Raw genomic sequence first — 22439 nt, 5'->3', positions numbered from 1 at the left:
CAAGACATATATGTTTCCACCTGTCTCCTTCAGAGGTCCAGTCTTCCATCATGAATTGTTTGCGGGGCATTTTAAATTGTATATCTTGTAGCTATGTCCAACTCACATATCTAAAATAGAAATCACTATTTTTTTCCACTTAAGTCCATTCTTCTTCCACATTTTTGTATTACCAGCAAGGGTACTATTATCTTTTTGATGTGACTGTAATTTCTAGAATACTGTTTGAGAGAGGAATGATGTGATTGTAATCTCAGGGATACTGTACCATGACTCCAAGCTGTCTCTATTATTTAGATTGTTTTAAGTGTATACTTTGTGATTCAAAGACCTCTGTCTTAAGAACACTGTCTTAGTTTAACTACAAAAGAATGCTGGTTTTATAGACTCAGTTATGCTGGCTCTACCCTGAAAATGCCTAAGAGTTTGGAAGAAAGAAGACTAGTTTTATTTATCTAACTTTTAAGCCATAAAATAGCATATCAGTCCTGATCTATATCTGGCCACTGGACCCAAGGAGCCAGGTGACTGCACAGCTATTTCTCACTTAAATCCTTCCTCACTTACATGGTATCACTTCCCTGAGGCCATGTTCCTTTTTGTGAACAAAGGACAAACAACAACTGCAACATACTTCTAATTGGTCTATCTCGAATCTCTCCACATTTCAATCTATCTTTCATTTATCTGCTAACATGATTCTCTTATAGTATGGGTCAAATCATGTGCCACAAAGATAATTCTTCATTGAAAAAAATTTCAGTGAATCCCTATTAAACCCATGATCAAATGGAAACTTCTCATATGACCTAAGGGCTCTTATGATTTCTGATATCATATCTTTTTACAATCTGGTCATTTCCTAAATCAAGTAGGATCAAATTAGCTAATAAAAGTTTTTTTTTTTTTTGCAAATCTTAACATGCTAGCTACCTTTAAATGCTAGTTACCATTATTATTATTATTACCTTTCTAGTCTTAAATATTACAAAAACTGGCAAACTGCAATTGTAGTGAAACTGGTTTACTTGCTGTTCTGCACACTCAATCCTACTCCCTTGCACTGGCTGTTTCCCATCCATGAATGCATTCTCTCTTCACCTCTGCCTCTCACTATTTGAGGATGGAACATTAAACACTAAATTCTGCCTTTCTTTAGAGAGAATTCACAATCTTTTAGGTAACTCCATTTTCCATTGGCATCTCTTGCTTGGCTTCAAATCCATCAAATTCTCGATGGCCACTTTTCCCTTCCCTTTTCAGTATCCTTTTGTCTATCTTTCCCCATTAGACTGTAAGCTCCTTGGGGGCAGAAACTCACCTTTTTTAATTTCTATTTTCTTATCTCATTTCCAGCCCTTGGCATAGTGTCTGGCACAGCTTTTAGCTGGTATCCTTCATTCTTGAAGAGGACCAAAATGATATCACTATGTTAGAGTCAAGTTATAGAGTATCCAACTGTGGCTGACCAAACCAATACAATTTGGAATGTTCTGCCATAGGTCAGACAGAAATAGTCTTTTTTTTTTTTTTTTTTTTTAATTCATTTTTCCAAATTATCCCCTCCCTCCCTCCACTCCCTCCGCCCGATGGCAGGTAATCCCATCCATTTTACATGTGTTACAATATAACCTAGATACAATATATGTGTGTAAATACCTTTTTCTTGTTGCACATTAATTATTAGCTTCTGAAGGTATAAGTAACCTGGGTAGATAGACAGTAGTGCTAACAATTTACATTCGCTTCCCAGTGTTCCTTCTCTGGGTATAGTTATTTCTGTCCATCACTGATCAACTGGAAGTGAGTTGGATCTTCTTTATGTTGAAGATTTCCACTTCCATCAGAATACATCCTCATACAGTATTGTTGTTGAAGTCAGACAGAAATAGTCTTAAAGAACATTTCAGGTTTCTCTAACTTTGCATATCTCATGTTTCTTCTAAGCTAATTCAATTCTGTGCATAGAGTACAACATCTTCTCTGATGAGGGCACACCATGCTGGTGGTCCTGTGCCAGTGTCTTCCATGTCATATAATGGATTCTAAAGTTCTTAAGAGAGACCTTGAGAGTGTCCTTGTATTTCCTTTTCTGACTCTTGTGAGCATTTACTATGTGAGTTTTTCATAAAATAATCTTTTTGGTAAGCATATGTCTGGCATTTGAACAAAGTGACCAGCTCAACTGAGTTGTGCTCTCTGCAGTAGAAATGGAATGCTAACAGATCAACAAAGAACTTCAGTGTCTGTATCTTATCCTGCCAGGTGATCTTCAGGATCTTCCTGAGACAATTCACATGGAAGCAATTCAGTTTCTTGGCATGGTGCTGGCATACTGTCCAGAATTCACAGACATACAACTATGAGGTCAGTACAATGGCTCTGTAGACCTTCATTTTGGTAATCAGTCTAATACAATACCTCTCTTCTCCCACACTTTCCATTAGAGACTTCCAAACACTGAAGTGAGTTGATCCAAAAGAAGGGGAAAAAAGCTAACCGGATTAGATAGATTTACAAATGAATTCCACTAAACATTTAAAGATCAGTTAATTCCAATACCACATAAACTGGAAAAAATAGGAAAAGAAGGAACTATATGTCTTGCCTAATTCTTTTTTTATTTTATTTTTAAAAAGTTTTGTTTTTTTTTTCCCTAATTCTTTCTATGATACAAATGAAGTTTTAATTTCTAATCTGAGGAAATCAAAATGGAGAGATAACTATGGACATATAATATCTCTAAGGAACACACCGAGGCAAAAATTATAAATTAAATATTAGAAAACATATTACAGCAAATGACAAACATGACAAAAACATAACAAGTTGATTTTATATCAGAAATATATTGATTAAATACCAGGAAAACTATAAATAAAATTTACCATGTTAATAGCAAAAAACCCCCCAAAATCATAAAATTAATTCAAGAGGTACAATAAAAGGTTTTGACAAAAAAAATTACTTGTTCCTATTAAAATGATTAGGAAAGCACAGGAAAAAAGTGAGGATGTCTGTTATCATCATTATTATTCATTATAGTCCTAGAAATGCAAGTTATAGTAATAAGATAAGAAAAAGAAATTAGAGGAATAAATACAGGCAGTGAAGAAATAAAATTATTGCTTTTTTCAGATGATTTGATGGTTTACTTTGAAAACCTTAAAGTCAACTAAAAACTAATTTAGACCATTAAGAACTTGAGTAGAATTGCAAGATATAAAACAAACCTATACATAATTAGTAACATTTGTATTTATCATTGTATAAAATTAATTTTAAGTTACTTCTGAATACATAAAACACTTGAAAGTCTACCTGTCGAAACACACTTAAAGCAGGGAGATACATACAGAGTAAAGGTAAAAGGTTGGAGCAGAATCTATTATGCTTCAGGTAAAGCCAAAAAATCAGGGGTAGCCATCCTTATCTCAGATCAAGCAAAAGCAGAAGTTGATCTAATTAAAAGAGATAAGGAAGGAAACTATATCCTGCTGAAAGGTAGCATAAATAATGAAGCCATATCAATACTAAACATATATGCACCAAGTGGTATAGCATCTAACTTTCTAAAGGGAAAGTTAAGAGAATTGCAAGAAGAAATAGACAGTAAAACTATAATAGTGGAAGATCTCAACCTTGCACTCTCAGATTTAGACAAATCAAACCACAAAACAAATAAGAAAGAAATTTAAAAAGTAAATAGAACATTAGAAAAACTAGGTATGATAGACCTTTGGAGAAAACTGAATGGCAATAGAAAGGAATATACTTTCTTCTCAGCAGTTCATGGATCCTATACAAAAATTGACCATATATTAGGACATAAAGATCTCAAAATTAAATGTAGGAAGGCAGAAATAATAAATGCCTTCTTCTCAGATCACAATGCAATAAAAGCTACATTCACTAAGAAGTTAGGGGTAAATAGACCAAAAAGTAATTGGAAACTGAATAATCTCATCTTAAAGAATGATTGAACAACAACTTATAGAAACAATTAATAATTTCACCCAAGATAATGACAATGATGAAACATCATACCAACATCTGTGGGATTCAGCTAAAGCGGTAATAAGGGGAAATTTTATATCTTTAGAGGCTTATTTGAAGAAAATAGAGAAAGAGAAGATTAACGAATTGGGCCTGCTACTTAAAAAGCTAGAAAGACCAAATTAAAAACCCCCAACCAAAAATTAAACTTGAAATACAAAAATTAAAAGGAGAAATCAATAATATTGAAAGTAAAAAAACTATTGAATTAATAAAACCAAGAGTTGGTTTTATGAAAAAGCCAATAAAATAGATAAACCTTTGGTAAATCTGATCAGAAAAAAGAAAGAGGAAAATCAAATTGTTAGTCTTACAAATGAAAAGGGGGATCTTTCCACCAATGAAGAGGAAATTAGAGAAATAATAAGGAGTTACTTTGCCCAACTTTATGCCAATAAATTTGATAACTTAAGTGAAATGGATGACTTCCTCCAAAAATATAGGCTTCCTAGATTAACAGAGGAGGAGATAAATTACTTAAATAGTCCCATTTCAGAAAAAGAAATAGAACAAGCTACTAATCAACTCCCCAGGAAAAAATCCCCAGGACCAGATGGATTTACATGTGAATTCTACCAAACATTTAAAGAACAATTAGCCCCAATGCTATATAAACTATTTGAAAAAATAGGGGATGAAGAAATCCTACCAAACTCCTTTTATGACACAGACATGGTACTGATACCTAAACCAGGTCGATCGAAAACTGAGAAAGAAAATTATAGACCAATTTCCTTAATGAATATTGATGCTAAAATCTTAAATAAGATATTAGCAAAAAGACTTCAGAAAATCATCCCCAGGATAATGCACTATGATCAAGTAGGATTTATACCAGGAATGCAGGGCTGGTTTAATATTAGGAAAACTATTAGTATAACTGACCATATTAATAATCAAATTAATAAAAACCATATGATCATCTCAATAGATGCAGAAAAAGCATTTGACAAAATCCACCATCCATTCCTACTAAAAACTCTTGAGAGTATAGGAATAAATGGACTATTCCTTAGAATAATCAGGAGCACATATTTACAACCGTCAGTAAGCATAATATGCAACAGAAATAAATTGCAACCTTTCCAAGTAAGATCAGGAGTGAAACAAGGTTGCCCACTATCACCATTACTAGTCAATATAGTACTAGAAACGCTAGCCTCGGCAATAAGAGCCGAGAAAGAGATTCAAGGAATTAGAGTAGAAAATTAGGAAATCAAACTATTACTCTTTGCAGATGACATGATGGTATACTTAGAGAACCGCAAAGACTCTGCTAAAAAGCTATTAGAAATAATTCAGAATTTTAGCACAGTGGCAGGATACAAAATAAATCCACATAAATCCTCAGCATTTTTATATATCACCAACAAAATGCAACAGCAAGAGATACAAAGAGAAATTCCATTCCAAACAAATGTTGAGAGTATAAAGTATTTGGGAATCCATCTACCAAAGAATAGTCAGAATTATATGAGAAAAATTATAAAACACTTGCCACAAAAATAAAGTCAGATTTAAATAATTGGAAAGACATTCAGTGCTCTTGGATAGGCCAAGTGAATATAATAAAGATGACAATACTCCCCAAACTAATCTATTTATTTAGTGCTATACCAATCAGACTCCCAAGAAACTATTTTAATGACCTAGGAAAAATAACAACAAAATTCATATGAAAGAATAAAAGGTCGAGAATTGCAAGGGAACTAATGAAAAAAAAGTCAGAGGAAGGTGGTCTAAGTGTACCTGATCTAAAGCTACATTATATAGCAGCAGTCACCAAAACCATTTGGTATTGGCTAAGAAATAGACCGGTAGATCAGTGGAACAGATTAGATACAAAGGACAAAAAAGGGTACATCTATAGCAATCTAATCTTTGATAAACCCAAAGATACCAACATTAGGGATAAAGATTCATTATTTGGAAAAAACTGTTGGGAAAACTGGAAATTAGTATGGCAGAAATTAGATATGGATCCACACTTAAGACCATATACCAAGATAAGATCAAAATGGGTCCATGATTTAGGCATTCTTTATATTTAGGCATAAAGAATGAGATAATAAATAGATTAGAGGAACAGAGAATAGTCTACCTCTCAGACCTGTGGAGGAGGAAGGAATTTATGACCAGAGGAGAACTAGAGATCATTATTGATCACAAAATAGAAGATTTTGATTACATCAAACTAAAAAGTTTCTGTACAAACGATACTAATGCAAACAAGATTAGAAGGGAAGTAACAAATTGGGAAAATATTTTTAAAGTTAAAGGTTCTGACAAAGGTCTCATTTCCAAAATGTATAGAGAACTGACCCTAATTTATAAGAAATCAAACCATTCTCCAATTGATAAATGGTCAAAGGATATGAACAGACAATTCTCAGATGATGAAATTGAAACTATATCCACTCATATGAAAGAGTGTTCCAAATCACTACTGATCAGAGAAATGCAAATTAAGACAACTCTGAGATACCACTACACACCTGTCAGATTGGCTAAGATGACAGGAACAAATAATGATGAATGTTGGAGGGGATGTAGGAAAACTGGGACACTGATACATTGTTGGTGGAGTTGTGAAAGAATCCAGCCATTCTGGAGAGCAATTTGGAACTATGCCCAAAAAGTTATCAAACTGTGCATACCCTTTGACCCAGCATTGCTGCTATTGGGCTTATATCCCAAAGAAATACTAAAGAGTGGAAAGGGACCTGTATGTACCAAAATGTTTGTGGCAGCTCTTTTTGTAGTAGCTAGAAACTGGAAGATGAATGGATGTCCATCAATTGGAGAATGGTTGGGTAAATTATGGTATATGAAGGTTATGGAATATTATTGCTCTGTAAGAAATGACCAGCAGGAGAAATACAGAGAGGCTTGGAGAGACTTATATCAACTGATGCTGAGTGAAATGAATAGAACCAGAAGATCACTATACACTTCAACAACACTCTATGAAGATATATTCTGATGGAAGTGGATATCTTCAACAACTCACTTCCAGTTGATCAATGATGGACAGAAATAACTACACCTAGAGAAGGAACACTGGGAAGTGAATGTAAATTGTTAGCACTACTGTCTATCTACCCAGGTTACTTACACCTTCGGAATCTAATACTTAATGTGCAACAAGAAAATGGTATTTACACACATATATTGTATCTGGGTTATATTGTAACATATGTAAAATGTATGGGATTGCCTGTCATCGGGGGGAGGGAGTGGAAGGAGGGGGGATAATTTGGAAAAATGAATACAAGGGATAATATTATTTAAAAAAATTACTCATGCATATATACTGTGGAAAAAAATTCTAAATAAAAAAAAAAATGAGTTGGAAAAAAAAAAAAAAGAAAGAAAGTCTACCTGTCAAAGCACATACAGGAATTATATGAACATAAGTACAAAACATTCCTCACACAAATAAAGACAGATCTAAATAAAGGAAGACATATTGTCTGGGATAGGCCAAGCCACAATAATAAACTTGACAATATTGCCTAAAACTATTTAATTATTCAGTGCCACACTAATCAAACTATCAAAAAAATGACTTTAGAGAACTAGAAAAAAATAACAAAACTTGTATGAAGTTCAGAAAATTAAGAAAAATCAAGGAAATTAATTTTTTAAAATGGGAAAAGAAATGACCTATCATTAAATCTCCAAATACACCACGAAACAATAAGCATCAAAACAATTTGATAAACCTAGTGTTTGGTAAATCCAAAGATCTTACCTATTAAGAGTAAAATTCATCATATGATAAAAACCATTGGAAAAACTAGAAAGCAGTCTGATAGAGACCACCATCTCACACTGTAAATCAAGGTAAAGTACAAATGGGTCCATGACTTAGTCTTTTAAAAAATTTGAGACACATGAAAGAAATCATCTGCAAATCTAAGGATAAAGGAAGAGTTCATAGCCAAATAAGAGTGAAGATCATATAAAGTAAAATGGCTAATTTTAATTACATAACATTTAAATTTCTGCACAAACAAGAGAACTAAAATAAGAAAAGAAGGTAAATGGGGGAAATTTTTTTTTTTTACAGTAGCCTTCTGTAATATTCTAAGAAAAGAATAAAAGACATTCCCCAAGTAATAGTCAAAGTACATAAAGTTATCAGAAGAAATCTAGGTTATCAATATTCACATAAAAAAGAAACATTGCACTAGAAATTAGAGAAATGCAAATTAAAACAATTCTGAGGTCCTACCTCACATCTATTATTATCAAAGTTGACAAAAAAAATAAAATGACAAAGGCTAAAGGGCTTGTGGAAAAACAGGTATGTTAATGGAACTCTGAATTGGTCTAGCCGTCATGAAAAGCAAAGTATTTTATTAATTTGTCTGTACACTTTCATTCAATGATAACTACTGTTAGAGCTAGGAGAAATGGATGGGTGTTTGTTTTCCACAATTATGAAAATTAAATTGGAGAAATGAAACAAATTAGAGAACTGAAACCCATTAGACATCAAGGAATAATTAAGGTGGAGAGTAACTTCCTCCAAAAGAATGTAAGCTTTTCAAGGGCAAGAACTGACTTTTATAATCAGTAGTGATTCTTCAATTGTATTCTCTACCACCAAATAGAGATTTCCACCTTTTTCTTTTAGTAATGAGCTTTCTCGAAACCTTACCTATTCCTCCATATATAACCCTTTTTAGTCCTAGGAAACCACAGGAGTTAATCCCCCCTCCTTTTTTTTTTTTTTTTTTTTTTTACTACTAATTTTATTAAAGTACATCAAACAATTCTTTTATCTTGACCAACAAAGAAATGATTGACTTTTAGATGATAGGATATAGTGAGTGAGTCCATGAATTTTCAGGACTGTTATTCCATTCATTTGATCCATATATGTTCCCCTTTTGGCCCTTTCTCTTATGTACTTTTGAGGAAGAAATCTCTTTATGGTTCCTGTCATTATTTTTTAAATCATAGATGTCTTTCTGGCTTCTCCCCTTTTCCCCACTACCCTGAATCACCTTTTTTTTTGGTTGCTGTATGGTTTGCCATTTTTTCGTTTCTATTATCTGAATTGTTTGCAAACAAACAACTTGCTTTTTTATTTAAAAAAAAAATCCTTCAAATAATTAACCTTTATTCATCAATCATATTTTTGATTGATGTTTCAGCTCAACTTTATGCTACTTAGGGTTCTATCTTAAATTCCTTTCCCAAACACACTGTTCCATTCCCTTATGTGATTTCTGTTAGGTACAGAATATCAATGTAATTTGAATCTCCTTTTCTTTATATCTGAAAGTCTTTTTCCTGGTCACTTACAGAACTTGCTCTCTGTCATTCAAATTGTTAGTGTTAATCAATATGTGTTTTGGAATTTACAGTACATGTTTTTAATATTTTTTTCTTCTGGAAGAGAAGTTTAGATTTTTAAAAATTGATGCTTTATTTTCTATGTCCAGAAGTTCAAGGTAGTTGTCTTATTTTATTTCATACTCTGAAAAGTAAGAGTTTTTTTTTTTTTTCTTGTTTGTTTTTGTTTTTACTTTTCTTTTGGGAGATTTATCTTTGTCTCTATGCATCCTATATTTTATATCCATGTTTTTTCTTATGTGCAGATTATTATTTTTTTTAGTGTTACTTTTTGCTTCTCTTCTTTGAGAATATCCTTCACTTTTATGTTTTTTTATTTCCAATTAGTTTTTTTCTCTTTTGTTTCTTTAGAGAGACTGCCAATGTCAAGTTTTCTATTTTGACAACTTTTTGTGGTGAGCAAGTCATAAGTTCCACTTTCTCAAGTCTTGTTTCTCTCTTAAACCAAGAGATCCTCCAAGTTACTGTGCTCTTTTGGAAATGCATAGGTCCTCTACTTCCTTAGATTTTGATTCATTTTCATCTTTTTTGCAATTATCCAAAGCTGTTTGGACTTATTAAAGATGTTCTGGATGGCATCTTTTCTTCTCTTATTAATGTCTTCCTTGTTGATTTATCTATTTATGCCTAAGTTTTTAAACTTACTTTCTTTTCTTCCTAAGATCTTTAGAAATTTCAGTCATTTTTTTCCTTTCAATCCCCTATTGCTCACTTTCTGACTCTTCTCCTTTGATGATTCTTGTAAAGGTCAGGAAAGAAGAAGCAAAGAACTGAGTTTTTCTGCTTGTTGTCACATAATAGTACCATGAGGGCAAAGCTGGTGTGTGCTGGCAAAGACTATATTAGTAGGAAGAGAACTGCTAAGTGGATCCCATAGCTTTAGCCGATGGGTACTTGTGCAGTACAAAGCCTAGGGGTTAGTGATGAAGTGGGTTCTGTAAAGCATGCAAGGATTAGCCTTCTCTAGTGTTAATTCGTCAGGTTCTTATTTCTAAAAGGTTCTTAAATATCTAAGTTTGTGAAGATACTTTACCTTGTGTGTAATACTGTTTTACAACATTTTGAGAAGTTACAAGAATTGCTGAAAAGGTTACTTAGTCTTTCATATTTTTAGTTATTTGATCTTTAATTTCCTCAAGAAAATCCCAGATTTTAGAATAAAAAGGCACATTATAGGTTATCTAGTCTAACACTTCAGTTTTACAGTGAAGGAAACTATGCCCTATTAAGGATAAATCACTTGCCCAAAGTCACAGAGATAGGACACAGAACACAAATCCTCTGATTTTGTTGGTATGGAGGGATCACCAGACAGGAATCACAAGTACAAATAATTGATATTAAATACAAAGTCAATTAAAAATGTTTTTAAAAGTATAACTAAATAAAATAAAGGAGAACCTTTTTAGCATTGAGCTTTATAGTCTCTAAAATTAACTAAGAAACTCTAACCCACCTTTTAAAAGAATTTTTTTGCAACTCAGTTAAAAAACAAGACCCACAAACTATAGCAATTAGTATATGAAAATTACAAAAATCTTTACTTGAAAAAGGAAAAACATTCGGAGATCACCTTGTGAAAGATTGTGCCACTGAATAGAGTGAATTTTCTATTTTTACTTAATTGCACTGCTGGCTTGACAAGCACAGCAGGCCATAACTTATAATCTGAACATGCTGGCTGGCACACACCACAGCACATCTGGACTTTGTTAGACAACTTTTAGCTCTGTTTTCTTGTAATGGTCCTCTCTCTCTCTCTCTGAAAAAGCCTCCCCTATGACTGCTTTGCCATGAATAAGTCAGAGAGACAAACTATCCTAGAGGGTGTGTGTGTGAGTGTGTATGTGTAAATTGGTACCACATTAGATAAGGACTCCCACTTTTTAAATCCCTTCCCCATCTCCATCCCATGATGAAAATGGCCCCACGTGAATGCTAACAATCAATCAGGATTCAGCTGTTCCATTTACTGAAAAGTCTACTTCAAGTTAATTCTGTGTTAGGATTCTATAAAGAAATGGTCTCTAGACTGAGGCACATCCTTGCAATTCAAGTCTAGGAGTTTTAAATTAAAACAACACTGATGCCATATCCTTTTCTCAAAATGCTTTTCTATTATCTAAGCTTTAAATACATGCTCTTTGAAAAATTAAAGAACCAAAAATGTCTCTGACAGAACTCTCCTTCTTTGCTCTTATACAACCCAGATGTACCGTGAGTGGGTAGGATTGTAAAGCCATGCATGCAAGAGAAAAAAAAAAAAAAATCTACACATGGGGTCATGAACTACAGTTTAAGCTGGGTTCTACAATCTGGAGGGAATCATTACTGTTTTCCTCAGAAATGCTTCATCTTTATCTTTAAATGGACAATACTCTTGTAGGATTTTGGGGACATTCACATATACTAGGCATATATTAATCTAGATTTGACAATTACTATGGAATAATTAAATTTAGAATTTTGTAGGTAAAATTGAGAGGCAGTTTCCTGTCCAACATACAAAAGTTCCTCTAGAATCCCTTCTTTCAAACTTGTCTACTATTCTCCAGGACACCACTTTCCAATAACTCAGGCTCATCTCATGAATAATTCTGGGCTCTTTACCCTCTTTTTCCCTACATCCAATCTGTGTTCAATTCCCGGTGGTTCTATTTTTCGTCACAGGATATGTGATAGGATATAGCTTTCCACTCCTCTCATGTTATCATCACTTTGATGCAGGATCTTATCTCTTCATACAATAGTCTGCTATAAGTCTCTCCCTATTCTAGTCCATCCTCCAATTACATATCAAATTGATCTTCTTGAACCACAGATCTGACCATTTCACTCCTACCACTCCCAATCAATAAATTACTCTGATTTCTTACCACCTCTAGGACTATATATTAAATATCATGTTTAGCACTTAAAACTTTACAAATTGGCTCAATGCTACCTTTCCAATTTTATTATAATTTATCAATCCTCATGTACTCAGCAATATATTGACAATGTCCTCCTGGCAGTTCCTTATATAAGATACTCCATCTCCCAACTTTAGGCATTTTCACTACCTGTTCCTAATGCCTATAATGTTCTACTTCATCTCTACCAACTGTTTTATAAATTTCAACTAAAATCCTATCTTCTATAAAAAGACTTCTTAAACTTTTTTGGCTTGTGATTTTTTTTTTATTTTTTTTTTTGCCTGAGAAATTTTTACATGACCCTGGATACATATGTATATAAAACAGGTATGCAAATCAAACAATTACTGACAATGTCACAATTCTGAAACCCTTGCATTCAGTTTATGAATCTCCACATGGGGTCATGAACCACAGTTTAAGCTGGGTTCTACAAGAAACCTTTCTTGATCTTCCTTAATGCCAGGACCTTCCCTATGAGATCTCCAACTTGTCATATATATATATATCTTGTGTGTATATAAGTATCTGTTTGTTGTTTCCACCATGAATCTGTCTCTGAGAGCAGGGACTGTTTTTGGCAATTTTTGGTACAATGACTAGTACATAATAGGTATTTAATAAATACTTGTTGACTTGTGGCTTGACATTGCATACATACAAGTGTGGCATAAGGGTAGTTTATCTGTTAGACTTTGTTCTTACTTCATGAGAGCAACCTCTTTTCCTAGTCAGTATTTTTCTGTTGTTGCTTTATGATGTCTTTTGTTCTTTATACTACAATCATTTTCTTTTTCTTTTTTTTTCCCTGAGGCTGGGGTTATGTGACTTGCCCAGGGTCACACAACTAGGAAGTGTTAAGTGTCTGAGACCAGATTTGAACTCTGGTCCTCCTGAATTCAAGGCTAGTGCTCTATCCACTGCGCCACCTAGCTGCCCCACTATAATCTTTTTCTACTTGATACCGCCTACCTCACCCACGAGAATCCTCCTTTCAAGCAAGGGAAAATAGTGAAGCAAAAAGATAAAAATTAGAATCATATGTAGTAATATTCTTATTATGTACCATTTTTTATGACTTTCTGCATTGTTTCCTATAAGCTAATGGAAATGCATGGCAAAGTAAATAGACTTGATATTTGTTTCACAACTATCCTAAAATCAGATAATTCTACTTCCTGTATTGAATATTCAAATTTTCCTTGTACTTAAGTGAATCCTATGTGTTGTATATGCCATCTTGTGGAAAAGGGACAACTTTGGGGGCTATAAAATTAATAAGTAAACTTTTGAGCACATTTAATATTGGTCTGCAAAATGAAAAAATAAATTTATAGTACAAATATTCCATGAAAAACAGAACTGTTTGATCACTAGAATCTCCCACAATGGAAGAGAAGAAATCTGGGAAAAAGCCTTGTGGTTCTAATTTCTTCAAGTAGAATCACATAGACAACTAGGGAAAAAAAAGTAATGTAATTAGAAAAGAGTAGGGAATAATGATAGAGAAAAGACAGAGTGCATAATGTGATGGTAAGAGAATGACCTAAGCAGTGAACAAAACCAAAGGAAATCTCAGATCTGTTTCTGTCCTTTACAAAGGGTAACTTTTGGCTCTCTCATATTTACAGGTGAAAGGGTTTAGGTAAACCTTAGGCACAAAATTTTGAAAGGGATGGTGTTAAAGTTGAGTTCAATATTGCCTTTACCATCTAATCTCCAAGAATTATAAATCCTTTTATAATAAAGTCCTCTTTGTGCCTGATATTGTTTGAGGTGAATCTTATCTTTTTTGTGTGTTCTTGGACTTTTTTTGACAGTCCAGTGAAGCCTTTGGATTCCTTTTCAGAATCATGTTTTAAAATTGATAAAATAAAATGCAAATGCTTACAAAGGAAATCGATATATTGAAATACAGTTCAAAACATATTTGAAAAAAGTTAATGGATCCCAAGTTCCTGTTCTACAATACACAGAGAGGGTTATGAGGTACCTGGAGATTCTTCAATGCTTCTCTAGAAAACTATACATATCATATCCACAGAAAAGAGATCTATAATAAAGATGAGCTCATTTGTTTACAAAGACCAATTTGATACTTAGAAAATGAAATATTTTAAAAAACACACGATACTTTAAACCATGGGGAGGGAGAGAAGGAGGGATGGAGAGAGGAAGGAGGGAAGACAGACATATCCTGGAATGAAATGTAACTATATTTCTAGAGGCCCTTTCTTAACTTGGTTTCCACTGTTTCTTTAATCATACCTGCTGTTTCAGTTGCTGCACCAGACGATCCTTCTCACGTTTCAATGCAGCTACCTCATCTTGGGTCTTCTTCTTGGAGGATGAAAGCTCCAGAAGAGCTATGTTTGCATCTTTTTCACTGATGGCAGCAAGGAGAGCTTCCTGCCTATGAAACAAAGTAAAAAGCCTATTAATATTCTGAACAGCACAAGATTCCCCCTTCTCACCACCCTCCAATCAAATGATCATTTGGAATGGTTGCAAAACTGTCACTTGAATGTGCTGGGACTTAAGCAAACACTATTTTGCATTATATGCTATGTAAAAATTTAGTCTTGATAAGTTATATTTTATGATTCTGCATGACTCAGTAGTCACAGAACTATGGAGTTTATTTCTAAGTGACCAAAGTGGTCTTCCTAGTGAACAAATAAAAAGATCAAGTTGCTTCACTGTTCAACATTTCAGTGGTTTTTTATTGTCTCCCATATAAAGATCAAATTCCTTAGGCTGGTATTCAAGATACTCCACAATGTGGCTTCAGCTATAATTCATGATACTCTATGTCTACATAGTTTATAATTGTAAAAATAATTATTCATAATTTGGGGAAGAATTCTTTTGTGAATAATGCTCCTTAAATATGGAATGCTCTTCCCTTGCCACTCCCATGAGCATTCTATTTGTCCATTTTTCCTATATCTATAAAATTCAAGCCAGAAGAGATTTCAGTGATTACTTAGTCCAATCAATACTAGATAAAATTTAGGGATTTAGTAGATGAATACATTTAATATTTATTAGTGTAATATAAATATTTATATAACATGACTACAAAGTAGTCATTAAGATTCTGCTCAAATAGCTCCAATGAGGTTCCTAATGCAGCCAACTCTACTTCTGGGCAATTTTGTCACAAATTTTTCCAGACATCAAGCTTAATTAAGTTTCATGTACTTTTAAAAACTAATTAGTTGGGCAACTTCTTCATCTGTCTCAGAACACTTCAATTTTTTAATATTCACATATTCTAATTTGTATTATTTTTTGTGTGTCTTTCTTAATTTCCTCCACATCTAGTCCACAAATTATAAGCATCTTTAGGGGAGGATCTTTATTTTATTTTATTTTTTCTTCTCATAGCAGCACTTAGGACATTGCATAAATCAGGATTTAATGAAATTGCCCTTTCAAAAAAAGTTGTTACTTCTGGATAAAAATGTAAACTAGCTTTCCTAATGTAAAAGACATTATTCCACATAGTTAATGTTATAAAAATAATGCTTATGAATACAAAGTAAGCAATAGACAGAAAAAAAGGCTGTTTTCCAAAAGAGCTATTGCTTTTAAGTCTCACATGATAGCTCATAATACTGATAACCATGCAATTATTACCAAGGACAAATAATATTTTAGTGGTGTTTTGGACTATAAATGTGAAGCTTGATTATGAGGAATTAAATATGTTATTGCAAAAAAATGACATTTTCTAGGACAATTTAATGTCTGGGATACCTTTAATGGAAAAACTCATATGTACTGAACACAGAAACAGATAAAGATAATAATACAATGATGATACTGAGGCTTTAATATAAAAAAAAATACAGGAGAGAAAATGATAAAGGTAAAGAAGTCAATAGAAAGCCAACAAGAGGGTCTCTCATCTTCAATATCAAAGATGTTATTGTCTTTGATCAATAATCTGAAATAAATAGCTAGTAATTCTTTGGAGCGCAAGATATAACTGAACTGAGAAATGAACAAATAATTATAAAACTGGAAATGCAGAACCCAAATTAATAGATTTAAATATAATTCGGCTCAAAAGTTTTAATCATTATTATTATTTTTTTTTTTTTTGGCAAGACGAACTATTACATATTTCTCTCTACCCACACATCTCACTCCAGTGAAAGCATTCTGCAGGTGCTTGAGTGAAGATGCAATGTTGCAATCTTCAACACTCACATGGAAAAAGTCAAAGACAAATTATAAATACAAATTAGAAAAATAGCTATTTCTTCTTGAGGTATTAACAATAATCTTTCCTTAACCTATATATATATATATATATATATATATATATATATATATATATATACATATTTATACTTAGTGACTTTATGTGGCAAGGTTATTATTTTTAATTTAAACATCAAATAAAATGAGTCTTGCCCTATACAAAGTAGAAAAGAAAAGACTTTTTATGAATTGGACATGATTGTCTTTGAAAACTGAATCTCTGTCACAAGGAAACTTTTTAACTTTAAGAAATTAAAAATATAACAACTTTCAAAACTATTTAATTTGTGTTTCTGACCATCCATATGTTATCATCTATGCATTAAAAAAAAAAAAATTTGAACCCAGTTTTTTTTTCTTCTTTATTGGAGGAGAAGGAGTCTTATCATTAGTCCCTCTTTCCTTCTCATCTTGATCCACAATTAAAACAAAATAAAATCCTTGTAATAAATACACAGTCTGACCAAAAAAAAAAAAAATCCCATGTTGGACATGTCAAAAGTGTATATCCTATTATGCACCTTGAATCTAATTTTCCTTTATCATAAGAAAGAGGATGATTTATCTTAAGATCATGGATGATCACTGTATTGATCAAAGTTATTAAGAGTTTTTGTAGTCACATTACTATTCAAGAAATCATTCTCTTGAATCTGTTCTTTTTAATTTATATTAATTCTTAAGTCTTCCCTTGTTTTTATGAAAGTACCTCTCATCATTCCTGGGGATAATAACATTTTATTCCATTCATATTTCATAGTTTGATAAGCGCCTCCTTACTTTTTAATTCTTTTCTAACTGAAAAAGAATTGCTATAAAAATTTTTTTGATATAAAAAAAAATTGTGTACATGGATCTTTCTCTATTTACTTGTGGTAAAGAAGCCTAGTAGTATTGTTGTTATTATTATTATCATTATTATTAAAGAGTATGCGAGTTCATGAATTTTGGTATATAGTACAAAACTGTTTCCCAGAATGGCTGAATCTATTCACAGTTCTACCAGAAGTGAATCACTGTACCTATTGTCCTATACTCCTCAAATAATTTTGGAAAATATAAATAATTTTATATTTTCAATTTTTGTCACCTTTGCCAATATAATGTGTGGCAGATGGAAGCCCAAGTTGTTTTGACTTTTTCAAATAGTTAATAATTTGGAGAATTTTTTTCCATAAGGTCAATTGATACTGGGAATTCTTTCTCTGAGTCCCTTATGATCAAATCTTTTAATTGATTATCTACTGGAAACGACACTTGTTTATATGTTTGTTAATCAGTTCCTTACAAATCTTAGAAAAGAGTAACTTGTTGCAAAAATTTCTCCCAGTTAACTTTATCTTTTAAATTTTAACTGTATTTGTTTTGTGAAAAACATTTTACATTTAATATAATTAAAATTATTCATTTTATTTTTGAAATTCTCTTTATACTTTGGTCATGAACTTTTCCCTTATTTATAAAGGTGAAAAACATTGCTTTCTTTACTCTTCTAAATTCAGTATTATGTTACTTTTTTATATCTAGGCCACTTATACATTTAGAATTTATTTTGGTGTATATGCAATAAGAGGTTTTAAATCTAATTTTGATCAGACTGTTTTTCAGTTTTTCCTTTGTCAAATAATGAGTCCTCACTGCAGTAGCTGGAGTCTTTGGATTTGTTTAACACTGTAATTATGTTTGTTTCTGTGTGCTGTGTATTTAATGTGTTCTAATGATCAACATCTCTTTTTCTTTTTCCCAGTACTAAATTACTTTGATAATTATTGCACTATAGCATTCACTTCTGGTATTGCTAGACATTCCTAGTCCCCTATTTTTTTTTTTCATGGTTTTTCTTGAGAAACTTGACCTTTTAATTGATCTTTAGACTATGAAACAGATCCCTTGTGGCTTATGAAGGCTTTACATAGTTCAGATAGAAAAAGGAAAAAAAAACAAGATTCAATAAAGAAAAAAAGGGAATATACTAGCAAAATGGTCAGAATTAAATTGAATAAATTGAAAAATATTTTTTATGCACCAAGTGGTGCAGCATCTAAATTCTTAAAAGAGAAATTAAGAGAGCTGCAAGAGGAAATAGATAGCAAAACTATAATAGTGGGAGATCTCAACCTTGCACTCTCAGAATTAGATAAATCAAACCACAAAATAAATAAGAAAGAAGTCAAAGAGGTAAATAGAATACTAGAAAAGCTTGATATGATAGATCTTTGGCGAAAGCTAAATGGAGACAGAAAGGAGTATACTTTCTTCTCAGGAGTTCATGGAACCTATACAAAAATTGATCATATACTAGGGCATAAAAACCTCAAAATCAAATGCAGTAAGGCAGAAATAGTAAATGCATCCTTTTCAGACCATAATGCAATCAAAATTACATTTAATAAAAAGCCAGGGGAAAAGAGACCAAAAAATAATTGGAAACTAAAAAATCTTATACTAAAGAATGAATGGGTAAAACAGCAAATCATAGACATAATAACTTCACCCAAGAAAATGACAATAATGATACATCATACCAAAATGTCTGGGATACAGCCAAAGCAGTAATAAGGGGAAGTTTTATATCCCTACAGGCCTACTTGCATAAAATAGAGAAAGAGAGGGCCAACAAATTGGGCTTACAACTAAAATTGCTAGAAAAGGAACAAATTAAAAACCCCCAGACAAACACAAAACTTGAAATTCAAAAAATAAAAGGTGAGATTAATAAAATTGAAAGTAAAAAAACTATTGAATTGATTAATAAAACTAAGAGTTGGTTCTATGAAAAAACCAACAAAATAGACAAACCCTTAGTAAACCTGATTAAAAAAAGGAAAGAGAAAAAGCAAATTGTTAGTCTTGAAAATGAAAAGGGTGAACTCACCACTAATGAAGAGGAAATTAGAACAATAGTTAGGAGCTACTTTGCTCAACTTTATGCCGATAAATTTGATAACTTAAATGAAATGGAAGAATACCTTCAAAAATATAGCTTGCCCAGATTAACAGAGGAAGAAGTAAGTAGTCTAAATAGTCCCATCTCAGAAAAAGAAATAGACCAAGCTATTAACCAACTTCCTAAGAAAAAGTCCCCAGGACCAGATGGATTTACAGGTGAATTCTACCAAACATTTAAAGAACAACTAACTCCAATGCTATGTAAACTATTTGAAAAAATAGGGATTGAAGGAGTCCTACCAAATTCCTTCTATGACACAGACATGGTACTGATACCTAAACCAGGTAAATCGAAAACTGAGAAAGAAAACTATAGACCAATTTCCTTAATGAATATTGATGCTAAAATCTTAAATAAGATATTAGCAAATAGACTTCAGAAAATCATCCCCAGAATAATACACTATGACCAAGTGGGATTTATACCAGGAATGCAGGGCTGGTTTAATATTAGGAAAACTATTAGTATAATTGACCATATTAATAATCAAATTAATAAAAACCATATGATCATCTCAATAGATGCAGAAAAGGCATTTGATAAAATCCAACATCCATTCCTACTAAAAACGCTTGAGAGTATAGGAATAAATGGACTATTCCTTAAAATAATAAGGAGCATATATTTAAAACCTTTAGTAAACATCATATGTAATGGTGATAAACTAGAACCTTTCCCTGTAAGATCAGGAGTGAAACAAGGTTGCCCACTATCACCATTACTATTCAATATAGTACTAGAAACGCTAGCCTCGGCAATAAGAGCCGAGAAAGAGATTCAAGGAATTAGAGTAGGAAATGAGGAAATCAAATTATCACTCTTTGCAGATGACATGATGGTATACTTAAAGAACCGCAAAGACTCTGCTAAAAAGCTATTAGAAATAATTCAGAATTTTAGCAAAGTTGTAGGATACAAAATAAATCCATATAAATCCTCAGCATTTTTATACATTACCAACACAATCCAACAGCAAGAGATACAAAGAGAAATCCCATTCAAAATAACGGTCGATAGTATAAAATATTTGGGAATATATCTACCAAAGGAGAGTCAGGAATTATATGAGCAAAATTACAAAACACTTGCCACAAAAATAAAGTCAGATTTAAATAACTGGAAAGACATTAAGTGCTCTTGGATAGGCCGAGCGAATATAATTAAGATGACAATACTCCCTAAACTAATCTATTTATTTAGTGCTATACCAATCAGACTTCCAAGAAACTATTTTAATAACCTAGAAAAAATAACAACAGAATTCATATGGAACAACAAAAGGTCGAGAATTTCAAGGGAAGTAATGAAAAAAAAAAATTAAGTGAAGGTGGTCTAGCTGTACCTGATCTAGAACTGTATTATAAAACAACAGTCACCAAAACCATTTGGTATTGGCTAAGAAATAGACCAGTTGATCAGTGTCATAGGTTAGGTTCACAGGGCAAGATAGTGAATAAAAATAGCAATCTAATCTTTGACAAACCCAAAGATCCCAAATTTTGGGATAAGAATTCATTATTTGACAAAAACTGCTGGGAAAACTGGAAATTAGTATGGCAGAAACTAGGCATGGACCCACATTTAACACCACATACTAAGATTAGATAAAAATGGGTCCAAGATTTAGGCATAAAGAACGAAATCATAAATAAATTGGAGGAACATGGGATGGTTTACCTCTCAGACTTGTGGAGGAGGAAGGAGTTTGTGTCCAAGGGAGAACTAGAGACCATTATTGATCACAAAATAGAACATTTTGATTACACCAAATTAAAAAGTTTCTGCACAAACAAAACTAATGCAAACAAGATTAGAAGGGAAGTAACAAATTGGGAAAACATTTTTACAGTTAAAGGTTCTGATAAAGGCCTCATCTCCAAAATATACAGAGAATTGACTTTAATTTATAAGAAATCAAGCCATTCTCCAATTGATAAATGGTCAAAGGATATGAACAGACAATTTTCAGATGATGAAATTAAAACTATTTCCACTCATATGAAAGAGTGTTCCAAATCACTATTGATCAGAGAAATGCAAATTAAGACAACTCTGAGGTATCATTACACACCTGTCAGATTGGCTAAGATGACAGGAACAAATAACGATGAATGTTGGAGGGGCTGTGGGAAAACAGGGACACTGATGCATTGTTGGTGGAGTTGTGAAAGAATCCAACCATTCTGGAGAGCAATCTGGAATTATGCCCAAAAAGTTATCAAAATGTGCATACCCTTTGACCCAGACATACTACTACTGGGCTTATACCCCAAGGAACTACTAAAGAAGGGAAAGGGTCCTGTATGTGCCAAAATGTTTGTGGCAGCCCTTTTCATAGTGGCTAGAAGCTGGAAGATGAATGGATGTCCATCAATTGGAGAATGGTTGGGTAAACTATGGTATATGAATGTTATGGAATATTATTGTTCTATAAGAAATGACCAACAGGAGAAATATAGAGAGGCTTGGAGAGACTTACATCAACTGATGCTGAGTGAAACGAGCAGAACCAGAAGATCATTATACACTTCAACAATGATACTGTACGAAGATGTATGCTGATGGAAGTGGATTTCTTCAACATAGAGAAGAGCTAATCCAATTCCAATTGATTAATGATGGAAAGAACCAGCTACATCCAGAAAAGGAACAATGGGAAATGAATGTAAACTGTTATTTTTACCTTCTGAATCCAATTCTTCCTGTGCAACAAAAAATTCGGTTCTACACACATATATTGTATCTAAATTATACTGTAATATATTTAACATATATAAGACTGCTTGCCATCTGGGGGAGGGGTTTGGGGGAGGAAGAGAAAAAATCTGAATAGAAGTAAGTGCAAGGGATAATGTTGTAAAAAATTACCCATGCATATG

At 32.6% G+C, this 22439-nt stretch overlaps 1 protein-coding gene across 12 annotated transcripts in view; it reads right to left on the bottom strand.

Moving 5' to 3' along the window:
• ERC1 (ELKS/RAB6-interacting/CAST family member 1) overlaps positions 1-22439 on the bottom strand; it is a 327147-nt gene that overhangs the window by 71190 nt on the left and 233518 nt on the right. For all 12 annotated transcript variants that reach the window (XM_074269366.1, XM_074269372.1, XM_074269370.1 and 9 more), the window contains one exon: positions 14607-14751. In XM_074269366.1, coding sequence (XP_074125467.1) covers positions 14607-14751 — 145 coding nt within the window. The remainder of the gene's footprint in view (positions 1-14606; positions 14752-22439) is intronic.

The sequence above is a fragment of the Sminthopsis crassicaudata genome, chromosome 5 (assembly GCF_048593235.1).
Source record: "Sminthopsis crassicaudata isolate SCR6 chromosome 5, ASM4859323v1, whole genome shotgun sequence".
Classification (NCBI taxonomy): domain Eukaryota; kingdom Metazoa; phylum Chordata; class Mammalia; order Dasyuromorphia; family Dasyuridae; genus Sminthopsis; species Sminthopsis crassicaudata.
The sequence above is the reverse complement of the archived record's forward strand: the minus strand, read 5'-3'. Positions and strand labels throughout refer to the sequence as shown.